General features: G+C 42.7%; 1 protein-coding gene across 1 annotated transcript in view; it reads right to left on the bottom strand.

Annotated features, from left to right (window-relative positions):
- Window positions 1–23183, bottom strand: part of LOC308080598 (von Willebrand factor D and EGF domain-containing protein) — a 96756-nt gene that overhangs the window by 51387 nt on the left and 22186 nt on the right. Inside the window, exons 6-18 of the mRNA XM_080422492.1 lie at window positions 20543–20632; window positions 19768–19909; window positions 17724–17941; window positions 16119–16192; window positions 13755–14031; window positions 12888–13090; window positions 9641–9903; window positions 8741–9120; window positions 7542–7859; window positions 6305–6503; window positions 5713–5849; window positions 3706–3867; window positions 1342–1446 (exon numbers count right to left, since the gene is read on the bottom strand). Of these exons, the coding sequence (XP_080278618.1) occupies window positions 1342–1446; window positions 3706–3867; window positions 5713–5849; window positions 6305–6503; window positions 7542–7859; window positions 8741–9120; window positions 9641–9903; window positions 12888–13090; window positions 13755–14031; window positions 16119–16192; window positions 17724–17941; window positions 19768–19909; window positions 20543–20632 (2568 nt within the window). The remainder of the gene's footprint in view (window positions 1–1341; window positions 1447–3705; window positions 3868–5712; window positions 5850–6304; window positions 6504–7541; window positions 7860–8740; window positions 9121–9640; window positions 9904–12887; window positions 13091–13754; window positions 14032–16118; window positions 16193–17723; window positions 17942–19767; window positions 19910–20542; window positions 20633–23183) is intronic.

Below are 23183 nucleotides of genomic sequence, written 5' to 3' on the forward strand. Positions count from 1 at the left end.
CTCTCTCTCTCTCTCTCTCTCTCTCTCTCTCTCTCTCTCGTCTCTCTCTCTCTCTCTCTCTCTCTCTCTCTCTCTCTCTCTCTCTCTCTCTCTCTCTCTCTCTCTCTCTCTCTCTCTCTCTCTCTCTCTCTCTCTCTCTCTCTCTCTCTCTCTCTCTCTCCTCTCTCTCTCTCTCTCTCTCTCTCTCTCTCGACACGCAGTATAACAGACAGGATATGAGCTATAAATAATCTAACATAACATCTCTACCTCAGGTAATTCATTTGATTCAACATTGGCAAGCATGGATTATCCCCTGGCATTCGTGTGTGTGTGTGTGTGTGTGCGTGTGTGCGTGCGTGCGTGCGTGCGTGCGTGCGTGCGTTGCGGTGCGTGCGTGCGTGCGTGCGTGCGTGCGTGCGTGCGTGCGTGCGTGTGTGCGTGCGTGCGCACACGTGTATGTGTAAGCGTGTGTGTGTGCGTGCATGCATTCGTGCTTGTGTTAGGAGAGGTGCGTGCCTGGGGGTTTAAATGAGACATCTGCTCCATGTTGGGACCAGGGAGGGAGAGAAAGCATGTTCTGCTTATCTGCTTGCTTGCTTGCTTGATTCATCCAACATCTAAGTGCTATCGCAGACATGAGCCTGCAAACACGTCCCACACTGGCCATGCAACAATGCTCCGCTGCACATCAACGTTCAAACTGGTAACAACACTGCACGCGCGGCTGGAGGTCTCCGTTTTAGCACCGCTCCTCACATTTCGTTGCTGTCGGGGAGAAACCTCTCATCTCCATATAGTAACGTTACGTACATTAATGCGCTACTTCGTCATGCTACAGTGTCACACAAAAGTATTCAGAAATAGCTCAAATTAGCCGATCTACAAGCTCAAAAACGTATCGCATCGGGACAAGTTTGTTGTGTGTGTGTGTGCTATTTTTGGCTATATTTGCTATTTTTGCATTTGAATCGGTGTTCAGCTAATATTGATTTCGTTTTAGTCATAGTCTTTTGAATAAAATTCTGTTTAGTTTTAGTAATATTTTAGTCACCTGAAATGTTTTACTTTGAATCTCGTTTTAGTTGACTAAATATCATACAATTTTTGTTGACTAAATCTACAGTTGATTTAGTCGACTACAATGGTGCCGCGCTATGAGCTTGTATGTCTGCTATTTTTGAATAGCCAAAGTTTCCCGATCTTAATGGGTTAACATGACATTTTTGGCGTAGAGGAAAAAAAAGGAGTGTCCGAGTATAGACCCCTGGAGGGACCCAGATCAACAAAGTACATAGGGTCAAAGCGGTTAATAACTCTCTTATCTGTGGCCTTTGTTGATGCGTTGATGAGTTACTGTACCTTTAACTTACAGAGTCCTGAGGGAGAGGCGTCACAGATCTGGCACACGCCGTCGTAGATGGTCAGCACCTTGGCCTGGCTGTACTGGGAGCCGTCGTTCGTCACCTGGACACAAGGAAGGGACGAGATTGGCAGGAAATGAGCCGATAACTGAGCAGGTATAAGTGGGGAACGACAGATTGTGCTGCAATCTACTTCAGTGGTTCCCCAAACTGTTTCAGCTCAATACCCCAAAGGGGATATATGGTGTCTCCCTGCATGGGCCCAAAAGTACATTATGAAAGTAACCACTTAAGCCCTATTTTATAGTGAAAATAGCATAATCTACAAGCTCACAATGTGTCCCAATGCGATGTGATTGGATATTTTTCCTTTTTTTAATGGATTTTTGTAATTCTTTTCAAAAAGATCTTTTGAAAGATGTTTTTAGTTTATTGTCTAATTTGTCCCTAGAAATATATTTTTGTCTCTGTCAGGCTGGACGGCTGAAAGCCGGAGACTATGTTTACGCCCCTGTCAAAGTAGTAGTAGCAAAAAGTGTGTTTTGAAGAAAACCCCAAATGCCGGAAAATCTTGTCAGGCGGATATGGGTATCACCTATACGGGGAGTTGCGTCATGATCCAAGTGCAAGTTGAAATGTACAACCTACGGTTCAAGAGTTATAGGCCAAAGCGTGAAGTGGCCTGATATAGCGCTACCATGAGGCAGATTTAAAGAAAAGTTGAGGCAGAGATTCTTCCTTTGCCTACTGGGAGTGTGCGTGCGAAGTTTCACGCCGATCGGTCCAACAGTGCCAGAGATTAGTTGTTCACTGACAAACGGACACACACGGACGGACAGGGGCGAAAACATAGTCTCCGGCCTTCGGCTGTCCGTCCTGGTGGAGGCAAAAAGCTCAAATAACACTGTATAACATTGGTTCTCAAAGTGGGGTCTGGGGACCCCCAGGGGACCTTGAGGGAGTCCCAGGGGGTCCCCAGCTAAATGATAGATAGTTAGGAACCAAATGGACCCTATGGGTCTGTAACTCAGAGTGTGTACAAATGGAACCAAATTTGGTTCCATTTGTACACTCTCGGAGTTAAATTAACATAGATTTTACTATATAAATTGGGGTCCCAGAGATAGAAATGCCATTAAATGGGGGTCCGTAGCCTAATGCATGTTAAACTGGGGGTTGAAAATTAAAAAATTAAATGGTTGAGAATCACTGCTAGAGCCGAGAATCAGCCCACAAGAGAAGATAAAAATCTTCTTTTGTGGGGGTCTTTTCAAGATATGCCAAAATAATAAGTGTCAATTTGGGGGTCATTGACATGAAAAGGTTTGAGAACCACTGCTGTATAGGGCTTACATGGAAGCAAGAAAGAAAATGTCCCTCCCTCGGTTTCTTTCTTCTTTCTTTTTTTTACAAATGGAATCCAGTGAATGATCACCATGTTCAGGTGAACCCAGTTAAAGGACAACAGATGACAGGAACCACCGTGGGAATTCATCTAACGTGATAATAATTACAATCAGACAGAATTCAGCGGCAACATGTCTCATTACCTCGTGTTATAAAACAGAGTAGCGGAACACACACTACAAGATACGTTGAAGTAATTAAACTCAAGCTGCTTGCTGCTTTTCCAGAGCAGTCTGGTGTTTTTTAGACACTCTTGAGAAAAGCCTCTGAGAAAAGCAGGCTGTTGTTCCGGAGGAAACTTTAGTTGCCAGGAAACAAAAGAAGCTGGTTGATGTTTTCCCCCTTGAACCCAGGCGTCTTCAACAGGGGGTCCGGGACCCCCAAGGGGTCCTCAGTTACAACAGGGGGGCTGCCAAATCTTTGTGTGATAGGATAATGTTTTTTAAATTAACGACTTGAACCGTAGCACCCCTGTTCTGAGTGGAACATTAGGCAAATATAGCAGATCTAATCTGCAACACAATTGTATACAATATGTAGTGGGGGGGGGGGGGTCCCTGCTTCATCTCTCTCTCAGCTAAGGGGTCCTTGGCCTGAAAAACGTTGAAGACTCCTGCTTTAGCAGTGCAGTAGGCTACACCAGTGTGTCCCAAACAATGGGTCGGGACCCAATTCTTGATCCCGACCCATTTTTGGGTCATGAACCCATTTTTATAAGGATTTTATTGTTTTCCTTTTCAAAAATGCAAAACAATCATTTTTTTCATAAATTTGAAACAAATAAATAATGATGATAATAATAATAATAATAATAACATTTTTCAAAATAATTTCAGAAATAAAATATATTAAAAAAAAAATACATTTAAAAACGCTTTTAAGAAATTGTAAAATTGGAAATATTCAAGTATCGTAAAAGTTCCTCAAAATGGTACTGTTCTACTCTTAGCGTTACCTGGATCTCCCAGCGTGCGTAGGGCTTGTCGTCCATCATGAAGTCCTCTGTGTGGGCGGCCATGTTGCTCAGGGATGGAACGGCACAGTCCAGAACCTTGGAGCTGAGGAACGTGGCTCTGGTCCTCTGCTTCTCACCTGGAGACCACTCACCGTTCATGTACTGCGGACCACCCACGCACACACCCCCCCACACACGCACGCGCACACACACACACACACACACACACACACACACACACACACACACACACACACACACACACACACACACACACACACACACACACACACACACACACACACACACACACACACACACACACACACACACACACACACACACATCACACAAAATATATTTAAAGTTTTATAGACGTCTGACAGACAAACATGAAAACATGACAGTCCAGTGTCAGCTGTTACGCTCATTGTTAATGTGGTCTTGAGGAATGGCCAGTCAGTTAGAAAAGATCTTCCAGTTGTTGTCGTTTTCTTTGTGTTTTTCACCCCTTTTTCTCCCCAATTCAGTCGTTATTATGCCAATGATTTCCTCCCCACACACATTTCTGTGTGTTGTCACTGCTGTCGTATCCTACTCACCTGCCAGTGAGGAGCCCCCACCGGGAGGACGCAGAGCCTTCGTCCTACTCCTCCCGCCCAACACTCCCTGCTAACAGGTGCCGCCCCAGCCTGTAGGGGTACCTGCAGTGACAAATATCACCCTCCCCGCCTGACTTCCCTCCCCCCAAACACGGGCCAATTGTGTTGGTATTGACACTTGACAAAGCGTTTTTTTCACATAGGGCCAGGTAGGTTTGGATAGAAGTGTTTCCTTGACCAATATTAAGATTTGTTTAACCCATTAAGACCGGGAGCGCATCTGTGTCATTTTAAGATTTCTTTGGCTATTAAAAGATAGCAGATCTACAAGCTCATAGCGCGGTACTCGGTGCCGTGCTATGAGCCTGTCGATCTGCTATTTTTGAAAAATCGTGAAAATGTGTGCAATATATATTTTTTAAACGCGAACATTTGTAACTCAAATCTTTGCTTCTTGGGGGTCCCTGGAACAACATATGTTGAGATGGGGGTCCGCGGCCAAATACATATCATTTTGGGGGTGCTTGACATGAAAAAGTTTAAGAACCACTGATATAGATAACATACGTATTTTTTTTCAAAAAACTTTTAGGATTTAGAAGACATTTGTATAATCCCCAGATGCAGAGATTTGAGTTACAAAAGTTTGCTTTAAAAAAAAGAAATCTACGATTTTTCAAAAAATAGCAGATCTACAAGCTCATAGCGCGGCACTCGCACTCGCCAAAGAAATCTTAAAATGACACAGATGCGTTCCCGGTCACAAGGGGTTAATGATTAACTAATTTCCTGCCAATCGCGCATAAAGTCGTTCTATTAAATAGCGCACTTGTCCGTCAAATCGCATAAAGTCGTTCTATTAAAAAGAATTGGCACGCTGTTTTAGCCACCGTAACACAGCTCTGTGATGATCCGCCGTCAATGAGAGAAGTATGTGGATGTGAGATCATTAAAAAAAACGTCACTTCTGCCCGCCCTGACTATGGGATTTTCAGAAAAACGGCTGTAACTCAGTTTCTGTTTTTTGCATTGAAAACCATGGTTTTCAGCGAGCCCCAGCCCCAAAATGGCGGATTGCGGTTGAAACGTTGTGGTCCGTCTGAATACACAGATCCCTCCTCTTACCCCTTCCCTCCGCCTTTTTTGTTTTTTTGGAATACAAAACTCCACGGCGTTTCAAAATTCATCGGATGAAGGTAATTACGCTGGCAAGGGGATAACAAACGATGTTTAATACCTTGGCGGGTTATGTGTTAAGTGAGACAAATATGCAAAACAAAACAAGAAAAAAGGGAAGGGAGCACTTTTTTTTTTCACAGCACCGTAGCTGGGGACCGCCTGGAACCCCATCAAGGACCCCTGGAGGGTCTAGACATTGTGTGGTGAGCTTGTGAAGGGTTCTTACCGTCAGCCTGGTGGCCAGACAGCTGAGGTCTGGGGACTGGATGAAGCCCAGGCCAAACACCCTGACACTGCGACAGTCAAAATGCCTGATGTCACACAGTCCTCTGTTCTCCAGGTCTGTCACCTCCACCGGCTGACCTATCAGGAGACAGAGAACACTGTCAACCAATCAGAATCTGGAGGAGATATCATAGTCTGACCTATCAGGAGACAGAGCATATTGAATACATGAAAAAACAAATACAATAGATGTTTTTTTACGATCAACTAGATCAATTAGTCTGAATAACCACTTAAGCCCAGTTTAATACTTAAAGGAGAGATCCGGAAATTTTAAGTGTTATCTTTCAATGATGGTGAGTGATTAGCGACACATCAAATATCAAACACTTAAAATGGGCGGATCTCTCCTTTAATTGTACAACAGTGTCGCACACAAATAGCAAAAATAACCCATCTACAAGCTCACAACGTTGCTCGTAAAAGAAATGAAGGAAAAGCTACATTTCAAATGTTTCCCCAAATCGATTGTTTTATAATAATTGATTATCAATTTTCAGTTTTAATAATCAGTTCAATTGATTGGTACTCACTGATAGTCAAGCTGCAGTCGTAGAAGCTGTAGCTGGGGTAACACTGACAGCCCCACTCGGTGCAGTGTCCGTTCCCGTTGCAGAGGTTGGGGCATCGCAGGGCGGTCACCACCTCCCCCGGAGCTTCACCCAGCTCCGCCGCACGCATCGTCCGGTTCTCCAGCAACCTCCTCTCACACTCATTCTCCAAGTATGGAACCTGCATATAAGCAATATAATTCGTTGCTGTCGGGCAGAAACCAGCTAACTCAATTTTTCCGCTTTTGCATTTTTTCCCCCATAAATCAGTGCTATTGAACACACTTTTCGTCTGTGTGTTGGTAAAACACATAAAATATTGAACCAATGAAAAATATTAAAAAGCGCTTCTGACAAAACCAGCTAACTCCATTGGATCCTCTAACTGTCTGCTAAACCAGCTAACTCCACCAAAGGTGGGTGGAGTTAACTCGTTTTGACTCCAGGCTCCACCCCTTCTTGACCTCCAACCTCACTGTGAGCTTGGAGGTCCATTCAGCTGTTCTTATCAATGATGAACAAAACCTCCTAACTCCACTTTTTGTTTAGTTTTTGTCATTTCCTGAAAAATGAACATTTTGGAGTGGTTTCTGGTTTCTGCCCGACAGCAGAGATATATACGTTTTTAACCCAGGGGGTTCTCAAAGTGGTGTCCTGGGACCCCACAGTGATCCTTGAAGCATCTAAATCAGCGCTTGAACCCTTTTTTTATACTTTGGCTATAAAAAACTAATAGCCGATCACAAGTTCACAATGCGGTGTGATGTGACGGGTTGTGAGCTTTTAGATCGGCTATTTTTGGGGAATAATGTATATCGTCGCTGTCGGGGGAGGAACCTCATATCTCCATATTTAAATCTGTTATGTTTTTTCCACAACGCCTTGCATTGCGAGGCGTTGTGAGCTTGTAGATCGACTATTTTAATATTTTTTTTATCGTTTTTAAGATAATAATAAAAAAGGAACGGTTTTGGAGATACAAGGTTTCTACCCGACAGAAACAACAATATATATTATTTTCTAACACAAATCTACTCTTCTCTTTTCAGATGGGGGGGGGGGGGGGATCCATGTAGCCTGAGGGGCCAGACCTAATCTGTTTTTGCAATAATCGTCTGGAACCAGGCTAGGGTCCGCGGCCAAATACATGGCACGTGGCGCCTTGACATTATAACGTTTTGAGATTCACTGATCTTCTAAAATAGACAACGCTCCTCACCAGGGCCTCCTCCCAGGCCAGATCATCCTTCAGCTGGAGGTCCAGGATGCAGAGGTCCACGGCCTCGCCCAGACGGCGGCCCAGCAGCCCGCCGCACACCGCGCCCACCGTGGAGTTGGCCAGCGCCGCCTGGCACACCTCCAGGGCCTTGGCGGAGGTCAGGCCGCTGGGGGCGGGCCAGCGGGGCCGGACCGCCGGCCGCGACTCCTCGGCCATCAGCTGGTGGTCCTCCGGGAAGAAGTAGGAGAAGCTCTCCAGGTCGGCCTGGCTCAGGCTCTGGGCGGCGGGGAAGATGGGACGGAACTCCAGTGGCTCCGTCTGCCAGGGGGGGTATAAAGTAACAAAGTGCGTTTAATTGGGTACTTTTACTTGACTTGAGTGTTTCCATTGTTCTTTATACTTCTAGTCCACTACTATTTTCAACTCTAAGTTGAAAATACGTCACCAAGAAGATAAGAACGTCACACATGAAAGTGAATGCGCAAAATAAACGCTCAGCTTACGCTGCTCCCATATGCTGCGCTAAGGCCCCTATACTCCACTACAATTATTTGACAACTTTAGTTACTATTTACTTTGCAGATTTAGATTATTGCAAAACATACATAAACCACTTAAAGTAGTTGTTCACCCAAAAAAAGACTTATTTCCAATCAATTACACACCCCATGAAGCATTGAATTCATGGAGATTTTTTTTTCTTCTCGCATTCCTAAGCCAATAATTTGATGACCGGCAGAAATGTAATCTAATGTATCCGGTAGGAGGCTCAAAGGTGTCTCTTTGAGTCTCCTACCGGAAATACACCCGGTCATCAAATTATTCGCTCAGGAATGCGTGAAAAAAATTATAATCCATGAATTCAAGGCTTCATGGGGTGTGTAATTCATAGAAAATAAGTTAAAAATTTTCCTTTAAGCCCCATTTTATCGGCCGATCTACAAGCTCACAACGTGTCGAATCGCAATGCCTTGTGGGCTTGTGGATTGGCTATTTTTGAAAGATTTTGTGACATTTTTGAAAACCTTGGGAAATGGGACATTCTGCATTCTACTTTTACCTTTGGTACTTTAAGGATTATGTTGATGTCAATACTTTTGTACTTTTATTCAAGTAGCATTTTGAATAGCGGACTTTTATTTGTAACTTTCAGTATTTTTACATTGTGTTTTTTTCTACTCTTTCCTTCCACCACTGACCTCTATCGGGAGCGTCTGCCTCTTGGGCCGGTCCGCCGAGAGGGGGAGGAGGTCTTCCCTGAGCTCTCCGTCGAGTTCGCCCCCGTCGTCTCGTCCGGTATCTCGGAACGTCCGAGACTCGGAGTCCGTCTCGGCGTCGATGATGCCGCCTCGTCCGAAATCCCGAAAAGCGTCGGAGTGCCTCTTTTGCAGGCGGCGGTTGTTAAAGTCGTACGTGTCATACGATGTCCGTTTGCTTGGTCGGTTGAGAGAGAGAAGGACGTCCTCTTTCAGCTCTGCGTCCAGCCCGTCCTCCTCGTGTTGTCCGAACTCTCTGTACGTCTGGGAGTGTCTCCTCTCCAGAGGATGGCTGCTGAATGAGGACAGGTCCAAGATGCCGTCTGCAAGGTTAAGGTTATATTTGAAGATGTTTGACAACAGGGCTGAAGTTGTAATGCTAGCATTGGTGGAAAAAAATACTCACATTTTGTACTTAAGTAAAAGTATCAATACTGCAATGTAGAAATACTCCATTGGAGTACTCCAAGCCATGTTGTCAAAAATAATAAATATGTAAAAAATAGCAAAAATGGCCTATTTATAATCTCAAGCTTGTAGATTGGCTATTTTCGCAATTTTAAAGATTTCTAACAAATTTCTTCCATAATTGGACGTACTGTATGAAACATTGACAAAGACTAAAACTAAGCACATCTCTACAATTTTAGTTTGTTTTATTTAGTCTTGTAAACACAACACACACAGTTTCAGTTAGCTATAGTTATTTTTGTTGTAAAGCGTCATTTTTATTTTTATTTCTGTTAACTAGAATGCTATTCGTTTAGTGTTTGTTTACTTTTTTTCCCCCTCTCAATTAAAATGTTCCTTATTATTCGGTTAGTTTCAGTTAACTATAACAACCTTGGCTGAGTGGCTCGTCCTCATCCGCTGAGCTCTTCAGGTACTCCAGCGTGGTGTCCATGGAGGGGAACAGCGATGTGTAGTCCACATCGTGGTGGTCCATGCAGGCGGAGTGGGCCGAGGAGCGGGTGTACAGGTGCCTCATGCCCCTGGCCGAGGCCCGGACGGCGCCGTAGCCTTTTCGGCACTGGCAGAAAGGCCTCCTGCTCTCCTGCTGCGTGTCAGCGGGAGTTTTGTCGAATAGACTCTCGCCGGGAGCTATCCTAACACAGAGACAGAGGAGGGGAGGTAAAACACCTGGACAGAGCAGGTTGATACAGTGCATGGTTTCCAGTGGTGGAAAGTAACTAAGTATATTTACTTAATACCTCAATTTTGAGGTATTTGTACTTTATTTGAGTATTTCCAATTTCCAATATTTTTACTTCTATTCCACTACATCTCAGAGGCAAATATTGTACTTTTACTCCACTACAATTATTTGAAAACTTTAGTTACTACTACCGTAATTTTCGCACTATAAGCCGCACCTGAGTATAAGCCGCAGCAGCTAAATTGAATGATTTGTACATATATAAGCCGCACTGGACTTATAAGCCGCGGGTGTAAAATCCATAGATTTAGGAGGTCCCCTAGTGGCCGTTAGCTGTAAAAATCCATAGATAAGCCGCACCCTTATATAAGCCGCAGGGTCGAAAAACGGGAAAAAAGTCGCGGCTTATAGTCCGAAATTTACGGTAGTTACTTTGTAGATTTTGATTATTATTTCAAAACATACATTAACCACTTCAGCCCTATATCCATTTCGGCCATTTGAAAATAGCTGATCTACAAGCTCACAATGCGTAGAATAGCTTGTAGATCAGCTATTTTCAAAAGATTTGTATAATTTGAAAATTTGAAATGGGACATTCTGCATAATGAATACTTTTACTTTTGGTAACTACATTTTGATGCTAATACTTTTGTACTTTTACTCGTACATTCTGAATTCTGGATTTTTTACTTGTAACAGAGTATTTCTATATTGCAGTATTGATACTTTTACTTAAGTAAAAAAATGTGGTACTGATGGTTTCTGCTTTTCACTCAATTGAAGGATGCTAACGAAGCAAGGAACAGGTATTTAGGCAGACCACAATGGAAACAAGTACCCAGGACTTTTTTGAGTAATCCCTTTAGCCTAAATGTTACTGTACCTCGTATCACGTTTTCATTTCTGACAAATAAAGTAATCAATCAATCAAAGATGCACTTATCCAGAGCGACTTACAATTGCGAGATTGGAATGAGCAGAGTAAGCATCAACTCTAGTCAATAAACAACAATTTAAATAAAATAGTCACATAAGTAGTGTTCAGAGAGAACAATAGTAGTGTTGAAATTAGGATAATATGTAAACAATTAACCTAGCATCTGTCTAAACAATATGCTATCTAAATAACAATAACATTTATGGTAAAAAACAACAACAACTAATTGCAATATTTCCCCTGGACAAGCAGGGATACCATCTTATGAAGTGTACAAGTTTGGTCTCTGATGGTGGAGACCTGCTTTGGAAGGACAAGACTTACGGAGTGCAGCTTTAAGTTTAGTTCTATGCTCTACTAAGCTTACCACAATACAAAACGGTAAATACGACACCATACAATGGTATGTACTGCAAAATGCTATTCACAAGGTCTACTAAAAGTTTGTATTATAACACAACATACACACATACACTTTCTAACTCTAACAAAGATTTAAAGATTATTATTATTATAATAATGCTCTATTGTTGATGAAGTTGGGTCATGCGGGCATCAAGCATGTGTGAGGAAATACATAGGATGATGTTTTCTCAAACATTACTGTACAGTATGTATATCTTAAATTACATAAGTGCTTACTGAAACAAAACAACACTGTGCTCAGCCAGCTAGAAAGAGCTTTGGAACAGCCACTGAAGCGTGACCATTTTGTAAAGAAAAGGGCAGAGTTTGACTTCATTTCCACATTTGTCTATTTTCAATCCACGGCTCATTACTTGTGCTAATTAGAAATGGGGCTCCTGGACATGGCTGAGGCTCACTGTGTCAAAACATTTGTGTTGTGCATGTTTTATATTCACAATTGATGAAAACTGATGGCAAACAGAGATCTTGAATTGAACAAAGGCTGAATGTGTATTTTTTTGGAGCGCAAAATGAACAAAACTAATGAAAACTGTATGTGGTTGGAACCAGATAACACTTTAGAGCAGGGGTCTTCAACGTTTTTCAGGCCATGGACCCCCTAGCTGAGAGAGAGATGAAGCAGGGACCCTCTATATTGTATAAAATTGTGTTTCAGATTAAACTTCTTTTCGTTTACTTGGTCTGCTCTTTTTTCTCTCTACACCTAAACCTCTTTGCCAAAAATAGCCAATCTACAAGCTCACAACGCTGTGAGCTTGTAGATCTGCTATTTTTGGCTAAAGTTCTCCTCAGAAAAGGGATGCTAGGGTTCAAGTGGTTAATGTAAAAAAAAATCCTTTCACACAAAGATTTGGCAGCCCACCTGTAGTAACTCTGAGGACCCCCTATGGGTCCCGGACCCCCTGTTGAAGACCCCTGCTTAAGAGCCTGCTCTCACTAGTGAAAATAAAAAGAGTAACATTTTGTTAAAAAGATACACATGGATTAAGAAGAATGTGGGGGAGAATGCCTAAAAACACTCCCGGAGGCTTGAGAAGTGGCATTCTCCAGTAACATGTGTACATTAAGTGTAGGGTAAAATTATATTACTGTAGAAAATACTCACCTCTATTACAAAGAAAACATTCAGGCATATAGACATACTTCATGCATTAGAGGAAAGGCCATGGTAGGGTTCATTCTGCTATCTGCCTAATAGATTATGAGATGTTATCCCGTTTGCAAAGTTGACATTTTGGCCTGAGGGGTGGTGCTAGAAGCAAGGGGGGGGGGTCACTCAAATTGACCGATGGATGGATGGACCAACCAAAAGAAAATAAATTTCAAAGCATTGTATCCCATTGAAGACGTTTCCCAAAGTGTTATAAATCATTGACAAAAAAATAAAGGTAATTTCTTCAAGCATTTTAACCCATTGAAAAGGGCGTTTCCTCCTGCAATGTAAACCATTGCAAAGGGTGTTTCCTCAAACATTTTACAACCCATTGTAAATGATGTTTGCTCAAACAAAAAGGACATTTCCTCAAGCTTTGTAACCCATTTGAAATCCCACGTGACTGACTGACCTCCAGCTCTCGATGAATCCATCCAGGTCGTCGGTGCTGTAGGAGCCTCCGTCCGATCCCTGGAAGTCGTTGTTGACGTTTCGGTCGAAGGTCCCGCACAGGCCTCGCGTGTTGCCGTAGTCCCTGCTGGGCGCTCTGACGGACAGGCTCATCCCCCAATCACTGACGTCGGCCCTCACGAAGGCCCCGGACGGAAAGATCAACTAGCGAGAGGAGAGGCACACCCAGTAGCTCATTAACATACTCTTCTCTTCATGCACAAAACGTACCAAATACTGTACATACTGTACAGATACTGTACAGAGTTTACATCAATTAAAACAATGGTATCTAATCTCAGGGTTCATTATTAATCACAAGATGTTAACAGTAAATGTAATTCAATGTAAAAGTTGAATTGGTCCATAGCCTAAAACATATCAAATTGGGGGTCCTTCAAATTATAATTTGTTGAGAATCACTGAACCACTGTATACCTATACTAGGAAATCCTCAGTGCTTTTTAACTAAGGATCTATTTTCGTTCCATCTGGTTCATTTTTAACACTCTCAGAGTTACAGACACGTAAGGGTCCATTTGGGCCGCTGGTGGTCCCCGGACCCGATATTGAACACCAGTGGTCTATTGCAGTGGTTCTCAAACTGTGGGCCAGGACCCCCAGGGCGGTCCCCAAAAGTTTTTTTGGGGTGGAGGGGTCCCCACATGATTTGCTTAACAAACATAACATAACAACATTGGCCAAATTGTAAAAAAAAAAAAAATTGGAAAAAAGTTCCAGTTCAAATATGATTATGTTTGGTTTGTCGCGACCTGAAACGTTTGAGAACCAACTGGTCAATTGCATCAAAAATGAACGTGATTCCTACAGTGACTTTCTTCCCCTGATGGGTCTCGAGGACGCGGACGCGTCCGCTCCCGGCGTCCCCCGGGCTCTTCAGGGTGAGCTGGGGCCGGGTCTCCTGCAGCTGGCCGTTGCACATGTCCAACACGGCCACCTCGGCGCCCTCGCGCACCGCCACGCCGCAGTTGCACGCCACGGCGTGGTGCCGGCTGCCGCAGTCCCACTGGCGAGCGTGGACCTCGAACGTTCTGCTCAGGCTCTGGTACAGCACGAAGGACCCGGTGTGGTGGTTCTCATAACGCCTGGTCACAAATGAGGAAATTCACAATTAATCAGGGTTTTGATTTTGTCAGCCACTTAACCCACTTGAACCCCAGCATCCATATTATGGTGGGAACATAAGCCAAAAATAGTTACGTTGAGATGCGTTGTGAGCTTGTAGATCGGCAACTTTTCGTCTCAAGTACAGAGTCAACTCAGGTTCAGTTTACAAAGAGGGTTTAAGTGGTTGAGCACTATATACTTCATTGTACGACAAACAGTGGAAATAGCCGATCTACAAACTCACAGGACCGCATCGCATCGTGTGAGCTTCTAGATATGGATTTTTTTGCTATTTTAGAAACAAAGTAAAAAATATATTTTTGGAGAAATTTTGAAGGATTTTGAAAAAATGCCCAACATAGGGACACCGGGGTTATTGTGTTTAACATACTTTTATAAGGTTTATTTTTATTTTTATTGTGATTATAAAACATTATAAAACATAAAACATATACATACATAAACATATATAAAACATATAATCCCCCTCAATGCCATAATCTTAACGCGTGGGACACTCCACTGGGATTTAACTGACAACCGTAGTTGACATTAGGTGAGTCATCACTACAGAACCCCACCCTGCCCGGCCCCCTAGGCAGTTTAAAACAAACACCCCCCTCATTAGCAGACCCCATCTGACCCGGGTTGACAGCGTAGCTGTCAGTCAAGAACAGAAGAGCTGCGCTGGGTGAAAAACTCTTATGACTCCGTACTTAAATCATCGCAGTAAGTACAGCAATAGTTAACACATTGAGTGCCAGTTTTTTTTTAAAACAGGGTACAGTCAGTGCCTGGATTTTTAACCATTTTTGAACCTCACAAAATATTTTCAGTGATCACCGTCCTCACGGTGATCCCCTCATTACACACATAGAGGTCTCGTACAATCGGGGGAAAAATATTAAAAACATTCGGTAATCCGTTCCATAGTTGCAGCCAGTTGAAAATAGTCGAAAATAGTAAAAAATACATAGTAAAAAAAAATCACACCCTGTGTGAAGTGGGCGGTGTCTTGCTAGCTAATCACAATACTGAATGGAGTCAACCAATCATGTACAAAAAATAAATACATTTATTGAAACACTTTATGATGGAAGAAACCATAACTTTAAAAAAACAAATTTATGTTTTTTTTAAAGTTATGGTTTCTTATATAGGGCTATGCACATGTGTCATGTGACACTGGCCAATCACAGTCCTGAATAGACTGTGATTGGCCAATCACGGTGCAGGGTTAGGCGGGGTACATTTTTGGCCAATCACAGCGCAGGATTTGTTGTACAAATATCCAACCTCACTTATAGGGGCGGTTTCACCGCCGAGATACAGGCTTTTGAAGTCATAAGTTAACCAGGAAGTGGTTTTTGGCACACCTCGTTTGGATTATGAAAAACGGTCAGGACCGTTTTTGGCACTCAATGTGTTAAGCCCCCCCCCCCCCCCCCCCCCTCCGCTCAAAAGCCATTCTCTGTGGATACGGCCCCTAATACATCAATTTGGGGGTCTGAGAACCACTGATCTAGGCCAGTGGTTCTCAACTTGTGGGTCAGGACGCCGAGGGGGGTCGCCACATGATTTTGAGGGGGTCCCCAGATTTCACTAAGAGTAAAAAAAATTAAAGTTTAATCTGAAACACAATTTTATACAATATAGAAGGGGTCCCTGCTTCATCTCTCTCGGTTAGGGGGTCCGTGGCCTGAAAAACGCTGAAGACCCCTGCTCTAAACTCTCTGAGAACCACTGATCTAGGCCAGTGGTTCTAAACTTATGGGTCAGGACGCCCAGGGGGGTCGCCACATGATTTTGAGGGGGTCCCCAGATGACAGTGAAGTGACAATTTAAGGACTTTTAAGACCTAAAATAAAACAAATGAAATGGAATGAAAAAGGATCATTACTGCATCAACAGTAATCAACAAACTATACTATAAAAACTGGTCAAACATTGGCCAAATTGTCAAATAATATAAGAAAGAGGCAAACACTGTGGGAAAAAAAAAAAAAAAAAAAAAAAAAAAAAAGCTGATCTACAAGCTCACAACGTCTCGCAACGCTGGACGTACCTGCCGTCCAGCGTGATGATGTGCGGGTCGGTCAGAGAGTAACAGATGGAAGTGGGAACGTCCTGCACCGTGACCTGAGAGAGGGAGATAAAAAGAGCAAGAGGTCAACACCGCGCTCCCTCCTCTCCTCCCTGTGACCCTGTGAGGACTTTGATGTGAGCACATAACACAGACAGAGAGAGAGAGAGACAGGCGGCTGAGAGACACCCTGTCTGGGTGGGGCCTTACATCGTATCGTGCTTATGGAAGGTAATTGATGGTTTGGATGCAAGACTGATTGACGCTTGTTTAGGTATAACTGTTTGTCAACGTTGGGCCCGGCGACCAGCCGGGGTCCAAATGGACCCTTACGGGTCTGTAACTCTGAGAGAGTACAAATGGAACCAAATGGACCCTTAATGGTCCATTTGGTTCCATTTGTACTTTCTCAGAGTTAAATGAACACTGAGGACCTCTTATCTGGGACTGGGGTCCCAGAGATAAAAAAAAAAGGTGGAAAACAAATGGGGGTCTGTGGTTTGACGTATATCAAACATCAGATCCTTGATTTTATTTCTTTTGAGAATCACTAGTTTAGATGGATTGAGATGTAATCTACGGATTCTGCCGAATGAAAACGTTGATATACCGTAAAGTTCGGACTATAAGTCGCGATTCCATTTTTCGACCCTGCGGCTTATATAACGGTGCGGCTTATCTATGGATTTTTACAGCTAACGGCCACTAGGGGACCTCCTAAACCTATGGATTTTACACCCGCGGCTTATAGTCCAGTGCGGCTTATATATGTACAAATCATTCAATTTAGCTGCTACGGCTTATATTCAGGTGCGGCTTATAGTGCGAAAATTACGGTAACTGATGATGTACAATTTGAAAAACAGATGGAGCTTACAAAGCATTTATACAGCCTTTAAAAACATGAAATCCCCCAGCTGAGGCCCCCCTGCATCCCTGGCACTCAGTGGTGAAAAGTAACTAAGTGCATTTACTCAAGCACTGTACTTTTACTTTACTTGAGTATATGTATGTTTTATACTTGTTTTATACTAATCCTACTCAGCTGCATTTCAGAGGCAAATATTGTAGTCTTTACTCTGCTACAATTATTAGAGGACGGCCGGAGTGACGGCGACCCGGGGTGGAGAGGGTTGGCAGCCCAAACCACCTCTTCCGTGAGGAAGAGCCGAAAGCTACAGGCTGCGGTGAAACCTGCACGGAGGCCAACCTAGCCTGATTCTCAGACTGAAGCTGCGTGGAGCTTCAGTCTGACATTGGCTCCAGTGTAGGCCATTACAAGGGGGAGGGGATTAGAATTTCCCACACCAGTTAGAATTGGTTTAGAATTTCCCTAAACCAATCACAAGGGATCGCCACCTCCGACCTCCGACTCTCATTGGACGGTACTTTTGGTACCGAATAAATCACATTACAACACCAGACCAAGAGGGGGAGTCCACTCAAGAGAGTGGGCGGGGTCTATGGTCTGGAACCAGGTTATTATTCCCGACCCACAGTTTGAGAACCACTGGCCTAAAATACAGCCGCAATAAGGTTATTATTTAACTCAGTACTCTACTGAGTACTCTACTGAGTACTTCTCACTTTGAGGGGAGAGGGGACGTAGTTCCTCCAGAGGCGCGGGGCCCCGGGGCCGGGCACAGCGTTGAGCAGGCTGGGCCGGTTCCCGTCGCGGGTGAAGTCGGTGACGGCGGTGAGCAGCACGGTGTCGCTGGCGCAGCGGCCGCCCTGGCAGGGCGCGGGTTCCAACGCCGCCTGGCAGGAAGACAGCGCCACGTTGGGGGCCTCCTGACCCAGGCCGTCTGGAAGAGGCCAAACACATCATTAGCACATCGTCTACCCCGTGTGATCCCATGGTCTCTAGTGTTTTATTCTTTATTTAAGCCATTAGGACCTGAGGCCGATTCTACAAAATGTCTTCTAAATCCTAACAGTTTTCTAAAAAAACGTATGTTGCTATATCAGTGGTGCTCAAACGTTTTCATGTCAAGGACCCCCAAAATTATATGTATTTGGTAGCAAAGATTTTAGTAAAAAAATAAAGTGCTTTAAAAATTATTATATTGGGGCGCCCGCTGGCCTAGCTGTCCAAGTACATGCCACATATAGGCTCTAATGCCTGACAGCATGTCGCAGGTTCAACTCCCGATCCCGACGACCTTTGCTGCGTGTCTCTCCCCATCTCTCTCCCTGTTTCCTGTCTATCTCCTGTACTATCAATAAAGGCAGAAAAAGACCCAAAAATATATTCAAAAAAAGAAAAAAGAAATGATATTAAAAAGATTTGCACAAAATGTTCAAAAATAGCAGATCTACAAGCACTTCGTACCGCGCTATGAGCTTGTATATCTGCTATTTTTTAATAGCTAAAGTACAAAATAATGGTTAAGGTGGTTAAAAGATTGTGATGTGAAAATGACACAGACGCTTTCCCGGTATTAATGGGTTAATTTTGTATTCTTATTTGTTTTGGTTCGGCTCTGGATGCTTGGCTCTTAGCTGTAGCCAAACTCCTGTCCTGTGGTTTATTATTACTGCTGTTTCTGTTGTGACACCGGAATCTCCGCACAGGGGATTAAGCAATGCTTGTTGAGTGACATCGGGGCTTGATAAGAACGCTTTGATCGTTAATTTGAATCAGCTGTGTGGAGGGAGAACTGTAGTAAACATGTAGGATAAGTTGTAATCCTGCTTACATTAATAACCTTCCACAGAACTGCAGCTGCATACAGGAGCGTCCTCCTGCAACATAAACAGCCCGCTGTCTGACTCCACAGCTGTCATTGTTTATAATCATGTATTTCAACTTAGTTGTAGATTTTTATTTTTATACTGCAATCATGCCATTTGTAATACTATAATCATGCGTGCCAACTTTGTTGGCTAACTTGTTGTTGGCAAATCATATTCTATTAATGTTTTTATTGCGTTATACATAGAGTATAGAGGCATCGTATATCTTGCCTCCTCCTGGCACTTTTCCTTTTTATATTTTGTGTACTGTTTTTTTGTATTGTTTTTACAATTTGTGCTAAATAAATTAATCAAATCAAATGATAGAACCCATTGTGATGCGCGGACACTTTTTAACGTCACCTTCACAATCCACCAATCGTGGAACGTTACCCTTTTGATTTCTGTCAGTTTTGTTCCCAAATTATTGTCATTATTGACTGACGCGGATCACTCAAATGAATTGAATGAGTACAACCGCAAGTAATGCCCATAATTCGCACATGGCCTCACGGGATACTGGAAACAAGTGGATATTATAGAACACTGGCTCTCAACATTGGGTCCGGGGACCACCAGGGGTCCAAATTGACCCGCAAGGGTCTGTAACTCTGAGAGTGTTCAAATGGAATCAAATGGACCCTGTTTCATTTGAACACTCTCAGAGTTAAATTAACACTAAGGATTTTTACAGTCTAGATTTGGTGTCCCGAAGAAGATAATTCATTTTTAAATCAAATCGGGATCTGTGGTCTAATGCCTATCAAACTGGGGGGTCCTTGAATTAAAAAAAGTTGAGAATCACTGAACTAAACTATACTGGAACAATCTGTAAAATCCTCTTATTCAAGAGTGTAACAAGGCTGAGAATCAATGTTATGAGAACATTTTTGACCTGGATCGTTGACGCTGAGAGACAGAGGAACGCCACACTGGTGTTCAAGCTGTGGTCCGTGGCACGGGATGGGGACGGTGCTGTAGATGGTCACCTCGTGTTCCTTGCTGTTCTCTGCTATGTGGAGAACATCAGGAGAGAACTACACGCAGGAGAACAGAAGAATCAGTACAATTTTAAGGTGCGTGTACTTTAGTTGAGTATTATTTTATTTTTTAATATACTTTATACTTCTACTTCACTACATCTACAGGCAAATGTTGTACTTTTTACTCCACCACAATCATTTAAAAACTTTAGTTACAAGTTATATTATTTATGGATTTAGATTATTAATACAAAAAATGCATTAATCACGTAAGCCCTATTTTATACTTTGGAAACATTTGAGGACTTTTACTTTGGTGCCGTATGTATTGTTGACAACCCATTTATCAGTATGATAGTTTTGTCCGCTCATTTCTTTGTTTAATCGCTTCCAAGTTCACTTGTTTATCCCGTATGAGTTCTCTTACTCTTACTCTCTTACTTAATTAGTATCCCAACCTGAACATTAATTTTCAGTTTAGCTGGAGAGCTAGAGAGATGGGGAGAACCCTGCTACTGAGCAAACACTATTTAGTAAGTATTACTATCAGAATATAGAGCTATGTTAAGCTTAATTTAACAAGACAAATAAATGGAACAGTTATTGTATATATAAATTAATGAATTATAAATTATAATAACGTGTTACTATGATACAGTACTGAGATTTGAATCTTGTTTTTATTACCTTGAGGCCAGCATAGAAGCTCTCACTCTCTCGTGGTACAGATTGTACTTGACTGTAGTTGGCTCTGAACGTTGACACACTGCAGGAAAACTGTAAACACAAATGATTTCAGTGGTTTGATGTGTATTTTTTGACAATAATTACATAAACAAACAGACAAGGCCTCAAAAATCTAGTTTGAAATAAGTCCCGGAAAGCAGATTGAACCACATCACTGCTACTCAATAAAACAGCTGAGTCATGATCAGTAACATAATCATCATGATCATGATTAAACAGTGATTCTGAAATGTTTTAATTTCAAGGACCTCCAGTTTGGTCTGCATTAAGGACCCATAACTCTGAGAGTTACAGACCCATAAGGGTCCACTTGGTTCCATTTGTACACTCTCAGAGTTACAGACCCATAAGGGTCCATTTGGTTCCATTTGTACACTCTCAGAGTTACAGAACCACAAGTGTCCACTCGGTTCCATCTGTACACTGTCAGAGTACCCAAAAGGGTCCACTTGGTTCCATTTGTACACTGTCAGAGTTACAGACCCAAAAGGGTCCATTTGGTTCTTATCAATCATTTAGCCGGGGGTGCCCTGGAACCACGGAAAGGACCACTGGGGGTTGCCGGACCCCACTTTGAAAACCACCAATATAAAGTATATCACCGTTTAAAGCAACAATAATAAGCTTTATTTGTATAGCACTTGTGACACAAAACAAGCATGAAAAAACGCAAAACAAGAAATACATTAAAACGTAAAAAAAAAAGAGCTGCGTGTTAAAAGCAGCTTTATAAAGGTGAGTTTTTAGAAGGGATTTGAAACTTTACTGGAGTATTTCCGATGACGTATGGGTGAATTGATCCAAACTTTTCAGCATGTCGTGCTCTTAACATTACACACTTGCTGCTGTCAGGCAGAAAACCTTGTATCTCCATATTTCTACTTTAAATGTTTATCGCAAATTAACGTATAAGAGTAGCACAAAAAAGTTGAGCTTTCTGTAAGAAGCTTGTATATCTGCAGTTTTTGCTATTTTTGTAAGTGAAAGTGTGTCTAGCTTTTATACAAATTGAAACAATGCAAAGTTTTAATAAGAGCTTGTGACTAAATAATAACTACAATGGATCCATCGGAACACAGGTTATGTTTCCCCCATTTCCTGAAAAATAAAGGTTTTGGACATACGTGGTTTCTACCCGACAGCGATGACAATATGGCCGATGACGTATTGGTGAATTGGATCCAAACATTAAGAGCGCGTGGCGCTCCAGACATAACACATGGACAACTCCCCCCCTGCACTGTGCTGAGAGCACCAGCAACGCACAGAAAGCTGTCACCTTTGACCCCGGCACAGCTGTGACATAAGCATGTGTGAAACATGGGCCCCCAGAGCAGTGGTGGAAAGTAACTAAGTACATGTACTTGGGTACTGTACTTCAGTACGACTTTGAGCTACTTTTGACTTGAACTACTTGAGTATGCCCTTTTTTAAAAACATTATACTTCTATACTCCACTACATGTCAGAGGCAAACGTTTACTTTTCACTGCAATACAATTATTTGAAAACTTCCAAGGTGCTTTGCAGATTTAGATTACATAGATATTATTACATAACATGCATTAACCAATTAAGCCCTGTTGTATTACTTAGTCTATTCGAAAATAGCCGATCTACACAACGTGTCGCTTAAGTGGTTAATGTAGCCTATGTTTTGTAATTATTAAAGATTTTGAATAACTGTAGTAGTCGAGTACAGTATTTGCCTCTGAGATGTAGCGGAGCAGAAACATAAAGTACCAAAAAATGGAAAAACTCGACTCAAAGTAAAAGTCCTTAAAATTGTACCTAAGTACAGTACTTGAGTACATGTACTTAGTTACTTTCTACCACTGATTGCCTAATGCTGAGGATGTTTCTCTCTTCTCCTGCATGTATAGAAGCATAATGCATTGAAAAATACTCATACTAAAGTCAAGTAAAAAGCACCACAAATTTGTACTGAATCACTTGAACCCCAGTGTCCATCATTTCGTGGGGAGAACAGTAGCCACAAAATTGCAGATCTACAAGCTCACAATGCGTTGCAATGCGACACATTGTGAGCTTGTAGATCGGCTATTTTTGACGGGAAAAAGTGGACAAAGTACATGTAGTAACTCAAGTCCAGTTATCTAAGACTACTGGGGTTTAAGTTGAAGGAGGGGGGGCAGAGCTTAACGTGTCCCAGACAACATACGTGTCCAAATATGGCGAGGAGTGAGCGCTCGGCCTCTCACAGCTGGACGGAGGAGAGGAGACATGGCAGTGGTGCGGTGCGGAGGGCGATGACATCACCAGAGTTGTCACATACGCTCCGCGTTTGGAGGGATAATAAGCTCTCCTGGTTGCCCGGGCAACGTCCAAAAAACGAGTTCCATGATAAAGCAGGAGCTGTCTTTATGTGTTAACCACTTCACCCCTGGAGTCAGGATTTTGAGCATGTCACTATACGTGTAAACATTTTGTAAGACCAACTATAGAATATCACCAGAGGACTTGGGTCACAAAAGGGCTTAAAGTTGTACTATAAGTCATTGGTTCTCAAATTGGGGTCCGGGGACCCCCAGGGGTCCCAAGGGGTTCCTAGCAAAATGTGT

Source organism: Gymnoscopelus braueri (assembly GCF_963280865.1).
Source record: "Gymnoscopelus braueri genome assembly, chromosome: 24".
NCBI classification, from domain to species: Eukaryota; Metazoa; Chordata; class Actinopteri; order Myctophiformes; family Myctophidae; genus Gymnoscopelus; species Gymnoscopelus braueri.